This window comes from Carettochelys insculpta, chromosome 2 (genome assembly GCF_033958435.1).
Source record: "Carettochelys insculpta isolate YL-2023 chromosome 2, ASM3395843v1, whole genome shotgun sequence".
In the NCBI taxonomy this organism is placed as follows: Eukaryota; Metazoa; Chordata; order Testudines; family Carettochelyidae; genus Carettochelys; species Carettochelys insculpta.
Window position 1 is genome coordinate 265,514,708 of NC_134138.1, and position 15,060 is coordinate 265,529,767.

Consider the following 15,060-nt stretch of genomic DNA (forward strand, 5'->3'; position numbering starts at 1 on the left):
TGAATGTGAACTACGGTGTTCGAGCCCCACGTTTAAGACTATCACCCTAAAACCATGCCTGGCCTGACTGCCCTCCGTGGGATTTGCAGGGCTAGTTTCAGCCCGGGTGTTTCACGCTGTCCACAGGATAACGCATTTAAAAACCAGAAAATCTTCCCCCGTCACTCTGCTGGCCTCTGGATCACCGGAAATGATTAAATCGAACGACGTCCTTGCACGCTATATACCCAACCCTCCCCGAGAACAACCTTAACAGCAGCTCAGCACTGCCCTGCCCTGCCCTGCGGCTCGCGCACCCTAAGCTCCCAGGGGAATGCAATTGTGCAACCTCAAAGCAACAAAGCTCCCCAACACTACGCATGCGCTTCAATTGCTGCCCCGGCGAGGCTAGGACAACGAAGTGCGCGTGCGCGAGAGAGACTTGGCCCGCTGCGCATGCGCGACGCGTGGTCGGTGCTGCGGCTGGGCCTGGTCCCCACCCAAGGCTCAGTGCTATGAGTGACGGGTTCCGGAAGGCGGAGTCGGGCACGCAGGTGAGGCAGTTCTCCCTTCCCCCGACCGGGGCAGGTTGTCCCGCAGCGCCCCCAAGCGGCGCTTTGCGTACTGGGCCGCCCTTAGCAGCGCCGGGCCGGCAGGCGGGGTTCCCCCCTTGTGGGGACACGGGAGACAGGCCTGCCGCGCCGGGAGCGGGTTCTCCCTCTTCCTGCAAAGGCGGCGGGGCTGCGTGCCGGGGGCTGGCGACCCGTCAGCGAACCGCGCCGCGCCGCGCCCCGCCCCGGCCAGCTGTTGAGGGCGCGCTTGACTCCTGTGGAGAAAGTGGAGTTCAGGTACGGCGCTAGGGTAAGGCAGCTGCTGAAGTGTTCTGCGGGGCAAGGATGGATTGCAGAGTCAGGGCCTCTGTCCCCCGCTCCCCAACACAGGCGCGCGCCGATATTAACCCTGCAGGGGATGGGCTTGTTCTAAATGAAGTCCTCAATTGAAACGGTAAAGGGCGCGATTCATAGTCTATGCAGACTGAAGGATGCCTACCACTACGAGCCCCACGGATAATTCTTCCACCATCTCATTACAAGTGCTGTGTAGAAACAGCGACGTGGAAGCTATAAGAGCCCCTAACAGGGACTAAGTGAATTTCGATTAAGCAAATAGTTTGTGAAAGGTAAGCGTGTGGCTCACCAGTGGCTCTCTTAACACTTTTAGTCGCTATCAGATTATGGCCAACATAGTCTGTGTTACTTAGAAATGTTGCATATTTTTGAGTGGTATCCAAAAGTGTGCTGAGTGCTTCCCAGAAGACACAGAAAAACTCTTATGTCCCACTGCAGCACCATTAACTTTCAATGGGACTGAGGGTCTGAAGTGATTTTGGACATTTTTGAAAATTTTACCCATTGTCCCTGCCTGTGCACATTTGTAGTTTAAGGCCTCTGTTTTGAAACATTCTGTATGGGCAGGTGTCTTGTCCACAAAGACCCATATTTTCTACATGCCAATAATCACATAAAAAGAGCCACTGAAATAGAATGTAAAGTGCAGTTATTCAGAAATGTCTGAAACACATTAAAGCTGTTCTGTCTTACTAGGTAGGTATGTTGTAGACGTGCACACAGAACAACACTGAAAGGTACTGATTTTTCTGAAGGGGGAAAAAAAAGATTTTGTGAAGAAAGAAGTAAGCTCCCATAATTAAATTATGCTGTGATGGTCTCAATAGTGACCAAGTGTTTCTGTTCAGTTACTTTCTTTAGTAGTAATGTTAACAGATGTGTTGAATCATTCACAGCAAAAGGCAAAAGCATGTGATTTCTGTAAGGTTCAGCTGCTTATGCCAGGAAAACAGGTAATCCCAGCTCCCACTAAAAGTTCCTTGGATCGTTAACAACCACAAATGGCTGTCTCCTCTTTTGTGTCTTATCTGAATATAATCTTCCTCAGCCTCATCAAGTGTAGTGTATATAGTTTGTTACAAAGTTGTTTGTTGATTCTCTCAGGAAAGTCCATGCTGCACAACATAATATCAACAAAGCAAGTGTGTGTTGAGAGTCTATTTCAAAACAAAGTAAACGTAAGTTTTATAGAAACACAAGAGCATTATCATCAATGAATTGTGAATAATATATGCAGTGCTCAAAACAAGCACCTGCAATTATTTGCAATCAAATGTGTAAACATTCAGTCAACCACAGGTTCATATATAATGATTAAGGCACCAGACATTTTCTGGAGGAGCTGAACCAAGGACTACCTAACTAATCTTCAGGAAATGTACTGTGCAGAATGTATTTGCTATTCTAAAATTAAAATTGAGGAGGGAAAGAGTGTTTTGTTCCACAAAACAAAGTAGACTGAGTGTTTTATCTAGTAAGTAGCAGCAAAAGAATGAAAGGGGGAAGAGGTTAGATCACATATATCCACTAGACTGTTATCCTGCTATCTTCTGGACATATATAAAATGAGTGACATTTGTAAATATCCATTTGTGAAGAAAATGTCTCAAAGCTAAGTAAAATGTGGTAAAACACTTGTGCTGTGTCTACAGGGGTACAAATCTTCGAAATAGCCATATTTCGAAGATTACTAATGAGGCGCTGAATTGAATATTCAGCCCCTCATTAGCATTAGGACGCTTCCGGCCACGGCGCTTCGAAAGCACGCAGCTTGGTGCGGCTACACAGGGGTCCTTTTCGAAAGGACCCGCACCTTTTGAAATCCCCTTATTCTGATCAGTGATCAGGGTAAGGGGATTTTGAAAGGTGCGGGGTCCTTTCAAAAAGGACCCCTGTGTAGCCGTATGTCCTAATGCTAATGAGGTGCTGAATATTCAATTCAGCGCCTCATTAGTAATCTTCAAAATGGCCATTAGCATGGCTATTTTGAAGATTTGTGCCCATGTAGACACACCCTAGCAGATTTCTTGCATACCATGATCAAATTAATTTCACTCATCTGCCATCATATTAAACACAGTAGAAGTCATGGTTCAGAGAAAGCAGGTAAGACAGGAGACTCTCAAAGGGAGAAGATACACTGCAGGATGATGAGAATGCCATAAACATTGAAGGGAGAGACTCCATAAGCATGAGGAAACAGGAGCAGCACAGAAGATAAGCAAATTATAAACAGTCTCTTCCCTGGTCCTGTTTATAAAAATATATGTTTTCCTGTGAACATTGGTAACAAGTTGCACAGTCACCAAACTGTAACCATAGATGTAACATGTATTATACAAGTATTTCCTGCATTGAACAAATAAATGCATGAATCATGGATCCAACATAAGGTGAATTAAAGTCTTTTTATTGTATGTTTAATAGACATCAGATGTGACTTATCAATATACTTGTACAGACCAATTACAAAGGTGTGAACATTGTACCATTCCCCTTGCAAAATGTCAGTGGGAGTGTCTTAATTAGACTAATGTCATAATCTCTTAAAGCAAATTCAGTGTCACTTAGAGTTCATAGAATGTCATGAAAAGAAACACACAAAAGTGTTTTAATTTAGATCGAGAATAGCAAAAAGTTTCAGAGTAAATGGTCTTCATCAAATATGGTGTGGGGGAGGGGGAAATGTGTTCTGTGATGTTTGCCCAAATGATGTGGCTCGGAGGGAGGTTTGATGCACTTAACACTAAATTTATTTTTTTCTAAAAATTCTTAACTTAGTTCTTATGAAAGATGCTGGGTGGACAAGTATAGCTACTGAAGTGCTCTGTTTTCAGAACACGTACTTTGGCAGCAGTGCAAGCTTTTTTGCCAATGCGCTTTAATCCATGTATGGACGGACATTTCTAACATGGTAAAGTGTTCATTTCTTGAGTTTTTGGCCTCTTTGTTCAGCCTGCCATCCATAGTGCCATTTGTTATGTACGTGAACACCTGTCCATTTAAGAACTGGCCCAAGAACACCCACTGGCCTTACAAAGACATTATGTAATGTTTAAAGCCATTATGTAGTGACTTTTGATCAGTAACAGCCTGTGCTGTGTTTGACCAAATGGCAGTGAGGTGATAGGATCTGTAGCCCATCAGAGTCCTACATCTAATATAAATTGAAATATGTAAGGCACTTTTGTTTATAAATGAGCTGAGAGATTATATGACTCAAGAGACTAGTAATGGAGAATACAGCCTTTCACTTGCACATTACTAGTTTGAAGTTACTGTCTGATGACTCTTAGAAAAGAATCTGCTTTCCTTTAATCCTATAAAATGGCAACATTCCCATATTTCAAAGACATTTTCTTGCAGCAGTTTTTTCTGCCAGTAGCTCATTCTTGTGGCTTTGTAACTACAGGTTCTTACATGGTACTTATCGCCATGGAATCCTGGTTCTCGTTGCTAGGAGAGATAGAAAGTCAGCATCTATTATTTTACTGTCCTGTCTCTGAGCTTGCATGTGTGTGAAGACAGGCATTCTTAAATCACATTAATCTGTTGACAGAGCTATAAATGAAAATACACTAAGTTTTGTGGTTCTTTTGTATCTTACAGAGTTGATTCCCATGATTCATTATATTTAGTTAACACAATGTCTTTTTATCTTTTATTTTAAAAGCTACTTGCACGACTTGAGGGAAGAAGTTCTCTGAAAAATCTTGAACCTCGTCTGTTTGCAGATGAAGAATTTCCCATTCATGGTAAAAAAAAAAAAAAAATGCATATGTTATTTTACAAAACTGTTCAGTATCTAAATAAGTTTGTCAGGTTATCTTGAGCATGCAAATAGATATAAAATTCTGAACCCAGTGAAAAGATATGTATTGACACAATACACTAGGACTTCTGTTCAACTTGGTACCAGTACTGTAAAACCTTCTGATTATGAGACTAGAATGGTACATCAACATGACACACATGTAATGGATTGAAAACTAGCTATAACCAATAGATCTGAACATATAATTGTGCACGGGGAATCATACTTTAAGACCTGTCCTGGTCATCCAGACTTGTTGGGGGAAAAGTCCCATTTGCTCTTGCTAACTTGTTGCATTGGCAGGAGTAAACAAGATAAATGCCCACCTTTTTCAAGAAAGTGGAGTGCGGAGGAGTGTGCAGATGAGTGGCAATGCCAGCACTGGGGGTTGGGGGGAGGCAGGGTTCAAGCAAGAAGTGATGCCAACCTGGCTTTTTATGGGGAAGCAGTAGGCAGAGGGCTTAGACAACCAGGGACATGAGCCTTGCGGAGGGAAGGGGGCTCAGGTGAGTGGCTCGGGTCCAGAGCGGAGCTTGGGTGAGAGTGGCTCAGGCCAACCCCACAGAGAGAAATACTCTGGCAAGTGGCTTGGGCTAGCCCCACATGGGGTGGGGGACTTATGTGAGCCCCACATGCTGTCCCTTTTTCCCTTTGGGAAATAAGGTCACCATATCTGAATTAAAACAAAATCACAGCTGATAAAATTTGCAGGTGATACAGAGGGGTGACTTGATCGGTTTGTAAGTCGCTATATGGGGTACAGAAATCTGACAATACAGTTCTCTTCAGTATAGCAGACAAAAATATAACGAGATCAAGTAGCTAGAAGTTGAATCTACACAAAATGAGTCTGAAAATCAGGGCAGAAACTTAGAACAATAAGAGTAATTAATCAGTGAACAGCTTATCAAGGGTTGTGGTCAATTCTCCATCACAGGTAATTATTAAATCCAGATTGAAAGTTCTTTGAAAATATGTGCTGTACTACAAATAGGAATTAATACAGGGGCTTATTGCCTGTGTTGTACAGAAGGTCAGATGAGATGATCACAATGACCCATTCTGGCCTTCGAATCTATGACATCTATAAAAAAAATAAACAGCATACCTGCCACTGTGGGGACCACAGTCAGGAAAGCAGCAAATATCGTAAACTGAAAGGTCCAATGAGATGTTAATGCTGTTATGGTTGTCTAAGGGAATTTAATGTAAAATTAGAGATGCAGTAGCACCATTGTGTGACCCAACTGCTTTTGACTCTTTGCGTACTGTTCTGATTCCTCCAAATTACAATGAGCTTAGGAAGAATTAGAATAAATCACAAATGACCATAAAAAGAATCATGATGACTGAGAAAATGAAAGCATGTATACCTTGAAAAAAGTCTAAAAGAAAGAAAAAATGTAGAAGGAACAGTGAAACAACTAAAGAACATCAAGAGCCACAGAAATTATAAGATCACAGGAGAGATGATTAAATATGGTGGAGAAAGTATGATTCAGAAAATACACCGACTATGTAATATAGCATGGAAAGAGGGGAAGGCACCTAAGGAATGGACAAGATCCATGCTAATGACAATACACGAGAAAGGAAGTGCATTGGAGTGCAAGAACTACAGAACAGTTGCCCTGACGAGTCATCTAGGCAAGGTGCTGGTGATGATACTGATGGCAAGACTTAAGATTTCAGATAGGAGAACATCTAGCAGACGAGCAAGCAGGGTTCAGGAAAGGTAGAAGTACCATACAGCAGATATTGGCACTGAGATTGATAGCGGAGAAAACTTGATGAAAGAACAAGATCATCTACACTTGCTTCATTGATTTTTCAGAAGGCATTTGACAGTATAGACAGAAAGTGACTTGGGCAGTGTTGGAGTTGTACAGAGGATATCAAACTGATATGGTTGTTAAAGGATATCAATGACAAAGCAGAGGCAGCAGTGAGGAAGTGCAGAGAGTTGGGAAGTTGGTTTAGAATCTGTAGAGGTATGAGACAAGGAGATCCGATATCACTGAGTATCTTCATCACACATCCAGAGAGAGCGATGGACAAGATCGAGGAAGAGGTAGAAGGGATATATGTGCCTGGGATAAGAATTAATAACTTGAGTTTCGCAGCTGGTGTAGCGATCTTTGAAGAAGATGAGGAGAAGCTAGTGAAAACGGTTCAGATGCTAAATGGGGAAGGGAAGCAGTACAAACTGATTATGAACATCAATAAAACAAAAACAATGGTATTTGGAAATAAGGAAATAGGAAGGAAGATCAGTGTAGATGGGATGGAACTAGAGAATGTAGAGAACTTCATATATCTGGGAAGCAACATGACATATGATCTAGACAGTTAGAAGGAAATAGCAACTAGAATAGCGAAAGCAAGAGTGAGTTGGAAAGCAATGGATAAGATCTGGAAAAGCAAAGTGATTAGCTTAGGAACAAAGTTGAGTGTCTTGAAAATGTGTGTATTCAGCAGCATGTTGTATGGATGTGAGACGTGGGAGATAACGAAAGATTTGAAGAGAAGAATATTGGCGTTTGAGAGGAGTTGTTATAGAAAGATCCTCAGAATAGGATGGATGCAGAAGGTCACCAATGAGGAATTATATAGGAAGATACAGCTGAAAAAGAACCTACTGCAGAAGGTTATACCACAGAAGTTACAGCTATTTGGGCATATTTGCAGAATGAACGACAAACGAAAAATCAAGACCCTGGTATTTGGCATAATGGATGGTTTAAGTAGGAGAGGCAACCCAACAGAGAATGGGTAGATGATATAGTAGATTGGTGTGGAGCTAGTCTACAGAAACTAAGCTACTCTGCACTGGGCAGTGAAAGATGGAAGGAAATAGTGAGAAAGGCATTGGACACTAACAGGTACTGAGCCCACCGTGGTTATTGGTGATGATGATGATGATTTGTGTAGAGTGTTTAGACTATAACAAGGTACGATTTATGCCCTAAGGAACTTTCAAACTCAGTGGAATGAAGCTGGTTGTGAGAACAGGGCAACATCAGTAAGACTGTATAAAGCAAAATATGGTTAAGAAGGTGGTTTTTATTTTTGGCTTTCTAAGGATGAAAAAATAAGTAGGTGATTTAGTTGAATAATATCTTTTAGGCTTTTCAGAAGAACTGGGAGATCAACAGGAGGCATTTGTATGAGAAAGAGGCCTTGAGTATCAGCTCAGGAAGACTGTTTTATGAGAGTTGGTAACAAGAAAGAAAGCATATACCCAGTGTAGGAAAAAGAAGCCAGTATGATCTTACCGCAGTTACTACAGCCTTGTTGTGTCTGTATGCCTATGGTACACAAAGAACAGCTGGATCATAACTGGGGAGATATGGTGGCTTAGAATTTGTGGTAAGCTTTTAAACCAACTGTATTTCAAAAGGTCCTTCTTAGAAGGATAGGGAGGTGTTCATGGCTCCCCCTCACCTAGATCAGTATTTAGTACGTGAATTTATAAATTAAATTAAAATTTATCCAGTGGCAGCTGCAGCTCCTCTTTGTACTATACAGTTGTGAACTTTTATTGAAAGGTCCATCTTCTCAAGATTTACTTTTGTTGTATGTTTAAACTATTGTTCAGCTGAGTGCAGAATTTAATTCTGCAGCTGCAGCTTCTTTTTGAGATGCCTGTTTCAACTTCAGCAAACTGTCATGTATTTGATACCTTTTCCTTTGGAGAAGTTTGGACATTTTTGCAGTAAAGCTAATTCACAGTAATAAAATTTTCTTAGCTCAGGATTATTTTCATATTCCATAATAGCAATAAAAACCAACTAGTGAAATCGACAAGCACTTTTAAATAACACTGTGAAGATTGCAGAAAGGATAACTTCTCTTTTTTAAAACAAACAAAAAAGCCACTGACTTCAGTCTGTTTTTGTTTCTTGGATCCAGAGTCCCAAACTGAGCTATACCAGGAATGGTTTCTTGATACCATTTTCTCTGAATGCAAACCAAAATGCCAATACTATGTTGGTAAGGCTAAATATGGCCTTCACACAAGTGGAGTTCCACAGGATGTAAACTACTACAGATTTTTGCCTGTATTAATTAACATTTATTTTTTTTATTCAGACCCTTAATATTACAAGTTCATTTAAAAATCCTGTAAGTCATTTTTACTCACCTGAGCCCATATACTTATTGTCTTGATTTTGTTTTGTAGCTATGCTGTTTTAAACCCCTGATGAAAATCTAACTTTCTGTTAATCTTCTCACTTTAGTTTTATTGTTGTAAGTTGTGTCAGGCATGTTACCATGCCTTTATATGTGAACTACTTCATACATATCTTCAGGGGAAATTTTACTTTTAGCATTGAACACAGTAGTGTTTAAATAAATTATACTTGATTCTGTTATAGGCAACCAGGTATTCATAATGTATAGTCAGATCCCTATAAAATAAAAGCAACAAATGTTTGGAGCTGCTGTAATAGTCCAGCCCCTGTTCCTAATCATGAGGAAAATGTGCCTTTAAGGATACATCAGCACATTATATTATATTTTACTGTATTCCATAATAGTGAAGTGGAAATGGAATGAACTTTAAAAATAATTTTGTACTGCCAATCAAGTTTCTCCTTACCACCTTTGAATATCAAACTTAGGTGTGGGTGTAAATGTACAGCTACAATTTTCAGCATTAGTATGACACCCAAAATTAATTTGAAGTAAACATTTCCTCCCCCTGCCCTCAGTTGCAAAAAGTAAAAAGTAGTGACAGCTTGTGCCCAATTTCCTAAATGACTAACCTATCATTGTCACAAAGTGTCTGACAGCGTGAAAGCTGCAACAGCCTATAGTATAATATGCATCATCACCACTAGCACTTAGTATGATAATAGCATGACAAGAATTGTTTAAACTGGGCTGCAGTACAATGGAAATAGCTCTGTCAGCATTTGCTAATTAGAAAAACTTAAGATGACATTTCTGCTGTATGCTTTGTGAGGTAGAATGGCAAGAATTAAGCTCAGTGTTGTAGGTGCAGACATCCCAATTATTTATGTAATTGCATTTGAGGGTATGCCTACACAGCAGTATAAGTCCAGGCTTAAGCCCCTTGCAACCATGCACAATTGTGTTAACCTAGTGCTTGAACCTAAGGTCCAGGACCCTACAGGTCTGGAAGGTCCAAACTCTACTGCTTTCTTGTGCGGACAGTTCCAAGTTGATTTGGAAGTATGTGAAGAAGAGTAAGTCCTTTGGATGCATCCCAGAGCTCCTGGCAGCAGAGGTACAGTGCTGGAGGCAGCCAGCAAAGCAGCAGAAAGTGTTGTTACTGCTCAGACAAGCACACTTTCACTTCCTGTTCTAGTGCCTTGCTGCTGGACAGAGCTTACTTGGAGCAGAGAACAAAGCTGACAGGCAGGAGGTAGCGCCTGGCCACCATGATGTTGGAATTCATCCCTTGCCCATCTCTGCTGCTCCCCTTCTCTGCAGTGCATCCTCTTTGTCCTGCTTCGGTCTCTAGCCCTTGCTGCTGGAACCTCCACACTTCATTGGGTTGCATGTGTGTCAGTGCCCAGCCCCCAAACTTCCTTGCAGTCTCCTACAGTGGTGGCTGTAGCCCCTCCTCACTGTGGGGAAATTCTGTGACTAGCTCCCACTCACTGTCATGACAGTGCACGCAGTTTGGGTTTCCCCTGCACACACAGTCGGGCGGGTGGGGGCAGGAGGAGCCCAGGGCAAAGATCAGAGACTGGAGCAGATCTAAGTAGCAGCTCTGCAGGGAGGGGAGGTGGTACAGTGCCTGGATCACCATATCGAGGGGAGGGGTGACACCAGCGTTCCCTCTAAGCTAAGTGCTTGGGCAGCTGCCCAGGAGAGATTCAGTTGCAGCTGAGCTGATTAGCAGAGCACCCACAGCCATGCACAGTCAGCAGCATTTGTTTCTATTGGTGGTGCACATTCGCACATGCCTTGGTGCACATAACAAAATTTATTCTGACCATGGGTAGAAAAATTTTGCTTTTTTGAGGGCTATTTCACTTTGAACAAACATTTTCATTGGCCTTTTCTGCAATACCCAAGTCTTTGCCTTGTATGGTTACAGCTAATTAGATCCCATTGGTATTTGTTAATAGTCCAGACTGCTCTGTACCATGTACATCAACTTGAATTTGAGTACTGAATTTCATCTGACACCAGGCTGCTGATTCACATAGGTCTTTTAGGGCCTCAGTCTCTAATCTTGATTAACCTAATTAGGTTTTTGTCATCTGAAAACTTTGCTATACCATCAGAACATTTTTTTAATGCTATGGTTCATCTACTTTGAGACTTATAAGTAAATAATTGGCAGTACAAGTCCTAATATGGAAACCCTTCGCTAACCTCCTTCCATATTAAGCTAGCCATTTATTCTTAATGCGTATCTTAGTCTATGACAGTCCTGAACTACTTAACACAGTTATTTCCCTTCCTTTTAAGCACTTTGAAATCTACAGATGAAAATATAACAGATGGTATTAGATAGTGTTAATATTTATTACTTGGTTTCCTTAACAGCCTCTTGTGAGAGACTTTGTCAAAGGCTTTTTGGAAGTCCAGATATCAGCCAGTTCTCCTTCCTCTGTTGTGTCTTGGTTTGCCTGCTCTGATCTGCCAGAGTCAACTTCCTGCTCTTATCTTACTATAGCAGCACAGTTGCGAACTTCATGAAAATCTAAATTTATAAGTGGTGCTATAAAAGGTTCTCATTCTGTACTAGTTCTTATTGCGGGCAGCCCCTTTGGTAATCACCAAGGCACAGAAGTTCCCTGCTCCTTCAAGTATTTTTACAGTCCAAAGTGCACTTCTTGTCAGAGAATGGATGTTAACTTCAAAGTCCAAGTCAAACATAAGGTGTATCTAACAGTATCCAACAAGTTTCAGAGGGAGTTTAAATAGGGTGTCTTGTCTTTAGATTAAAACTAATAAATCCTTGGATGATCTTTGAGTTGATTTTTCATGTACCTTACCATATTTACATAAACATTTCCAAAAAGCTTAGTTATTGGGTCATAAAGGACACAGTGCTTGTTGTGAACTCTTCCCTCAGAGCAGGGGTTTACAGACAGATAACTTTACATGACTACACGCATACACTTCCAAAGGAAAACATCTTTAAATTGACAAAACCTAATATTTACATCCTAGAATAACTTAGCAATTTCACCACTGGGAACTGTGATACAATGCTATCTTCTGCCTCTCTTAGATCATTGTGGAGCATTGTTGTGTACTTGTTTACTCTTAGGGTAAGTGTATGCTGGGGAAATAAGTCAATTCCAGATACGCAATTATAGCTACAGCATTTGCGTAACTAGAATCAACATATCAGAATCAACTTACTTCCCTAGTGAAGTCTGAGCCTCTTTAGTCTCGCCTCAACATCCCTTACTCAGCACAATAGCGTGGAGTACAGGAGTCAACGGCTGAGCCCAGAGAAGTCAATTTTGTTGCATCTTCACCAGACATGCAAAATTGAACTCTGGAAGATCGTCACAGCACATTAGTCTTCTAACAAGTATAGACAAGGCCACAATGTTTGACAAATCCAGTAGCTTAACTACACTCAGAATTACCAGTGAAGGTAATGGAAGTGTTGTTCAGAAGTCGCAGACAGGACACTGCTTATACTTTTTGAAAAACACTCTTTAGGAGAAGACAAATTCTAAAATACTTGAAAGGCTCTGAGAAGGCACTTGAGGAAATGACACCACCTAGCATATTTTAAAGACTTATTCATGCCAAGTTCATATTGAAAGAATGTCCTGTGATTGTTGTAATGTCCTCAGCATAGTATATGTAACACAGCAGGGCTGTGTCTACACGTGCCCCAAACTTCCAAATGGCCATGCAAATGGCCATTTCGAAGTTTACTAATGAAGCGCTGAAATGCACATTCAGCGCTTCATTAGCATGCGGGCGGCAGCCGCGCTTCGAAATTGACGCTTCTTGCCGCCGCGCGTCGCGTCCAGACGGGGCTCCTTTTCGAAAGGACGCCGCCTACTTCGAAGTCCCCTTATTCCCACGGGAAGTAGGCAGCCATTTGCATGGCCATTTCGAAGTTTGGGGCACGTGTAGACACAGCCCAGAACAGCAGCTGCCTGAAAGCAGCAGTGTTAAGTATGGCAAGGGAAAGTGAGGACTTATTTAATATATTGAATAGTTCTCATCCTTAGTTTAGCAATGTGGGGGAGGGGTTTTCAGCACAAACAAGTAAACCCTGACTGCCTCCCAGACCCTTGTGTATAATTTTGGAAACACCAAAAATTAAGAAAAATAGAATTCCAGTTTGAGAGGACACTGCTGAATTTTATATAGTCTGTATTGTGGAAAGAGAGTTTCTATGTACTGCTGAAATGGCTAGAACTGTCACATCATGTGTAAATTACCTTTAACACTTCCAGTGTGTGAACCAAGAGTCTGAAGTCCCTGCTTCTTCCCTTGCCCCCAAATTCTCCATGAGAGTCTGTATACTTGTGAACAATGCTAGCCCATGAATGTTGAGTAATGACTTGAAAAACCCTATTAACACAGACAGGCACAGGCTTGTTGGAGCAAAGCTGCAATTAATTCTCTGCTCTTACCTCCCTTCTCTGAAAAGCTCTTACCTCATTTACACATGCATAGGTCATGGAAATGCAAAGCTTGCTGCAGTAAGAGTTGGGCAATTTTAATTCTTTTCTGTCAGAATTAAATGTCCACCTGACCACATGTGCTTTTATAAAAATGCATGGAGCCCTACTTTGATCATGGGGAACTGTTTTTTTCTGTCACAAGCCATTGACTCACAGGAAAAATCAGTCACAGGCCATTCACCTACCCAAGGTGGCCGTTGTGGCTTTGGGCTTCCCCCATACTGGGACAAGGTTTAGACTCCAGCCTTTGTGGCAGAGTTTGCTTACGTGTGAGGCACATACCGAGGTGCGGTGCTCAAGCCCTGCACCTCGGGGGTGGGGTGGAGCAGGGAGGTGAATACCAAGGCTCAGGGATACAGCCCCACAGTGGGGGGAGGCATGTGCCAAAGCTCAGGATTCCAGCCCCATGGCAGTGGGGGGGGGGGGGGCGTGAGGAGGGGTACACCAAGGCTCAGGGCTCCAGCCCTCTGACAGGGAGTGCCATAGGACAGATGAAATTGAGCAAAGGGCCAGATGCAGCCTGTGGGCCGTAAGTTCCCCGTCCTTGCCTCACATGGACATTATCACACACCATAAAGCAGGAATTGTTGAATGTCCACGTGTTACACAAAATTGAGAGTTTTTCTCTGTACCATTCATTGTGGGCTCTTTATGCAGAGCTTTTTTTAAATTGTGATAGTTTAGTGTGTAATAACCAGAAAGAAACCTTTAAAACAACAGTGAAATGCTGTTTTAAAATGAGGCAGTGCATTGGAGGGCAGCACACAATAACATGGGGGATCAGAGAGAGGCTCCAGTTCATAGGTAAGCAAACATCCCATCTCTGCCTCTTGTTCTTTTCTCTTCTTCTGTCAGGGCTCAGAGTCTATGGCCATTAGATGACTCAAAAGAGCTGGGCTCCCAGGTGCAATTGTTTCTGCTGGTGTGAGCTTGGGATAGGGAAACAAATGGAGTACGGCAGGACCTAATGGTGGAACCAGTACACTGTATTGTCTAGTGGCTGCAGAACATGGCTGTGTCCCTGGGTTGTTTGTGCCCCCCACAAGCAACACACACGGCAGCTGTGTTCTACTTCTGTATCAGCCTCCAGGAGTTGCCTCTGCATGTCCCTCTCTTTCTCTAGAGTCTTTGCCATAGCAACACTGTCTCTGGCCACTTAAGTGCTTTCTCTGGGTACATCCCTGTCTCTTTCTCTCTCTCTCTCTCTCTCTCTAATCTCAAATGCAACCTTCAGCTCACTATTTTGGTTTCAAGTTCTTAGGGATGATCTGCAGTGAGATCTACAAGCATTTCACACTGAGTTTTCTTTTCCCTTCAAGGTGGCTTCTTGATCACTATCAATTTTAAAAGGAAGATTTGATGGTTTGTTCTAAAAGATCTGTCTAGGAATTATTTTGGAGAAGCTCTGTGGCCTGTTCTATATAAAAAATTAGACTAAATGATTGCAATAGTCCCTTCTGGCCTTGGACTCTATAAACATTAGCCAGCCACTCAGCCATTAAGAAATCCCTGTTCTTCAGTGTCCGCCTGCTGCAGGTACTATGGATGGAAGTAGGGATTAAAAACAAGTGGCTGTTGTTCATATTCCATAGAGGCTATGATAGCCTTTATTAACAGCCTTTCTCGTTTCCCCTCCCTACAGTTCTTTCCATTCTTGGAGGGAGTGGGGGGAGCCCTGAGGGATGGTAATTGCTGTGTGAATGGGGGCTAGTTT

General features: G+C 42.2%; 1 protein-coding gene and 1 long non-coding RNA gene across 3 annotated transcripts in view; one reads left to right on the forward strand and one right to left on the reverse strand.

Moving 5' to 3' along the window:
* Positions 1 to 447: 447 nt before the first annotated feature.
* The window catches only part of XRCC2 (X-ray repair cross complementing 2), a 29,469-nt gene continuing 14,856 nt past the window's right edge, over positions 448 to 15,060 (forward strand). For both annotated transcript variants that reach the window (XR_012644080.1, XM_074985096.1), the window contains exons 1-2: positions 448 to 533; positions 4,561 to 4,642. Coding sequence is in view for 1 of the 2 variants with exons in the window: in XM_074985096.1 (XP_074841197.1) it covers positions 495 to 533; positions 4,561 to 4,642 (121 nt within the window). In the remaining variant the exon portion in view is untranslated. The remainder of the gene's footprint in view (positions 534 to 4,560; positions 4,643 to 15,060) is intronic.
* LOC142008127 (uncharacterized) overlaps positions 3,299 to 15,060 on the reverse strand; it is an 85,023-nt gene continuing 73,261 nt past the window's right edge. The window contains exon 3 of the long non-coding RNA XR_012644081.1: positions 3,299 to 4,611. This is a non-coding gene — a long non-coding RNA (uncharacterized LOC142008127). The remainder of the gene's footprint in view (positions 4,612 to 15,060) is intronic.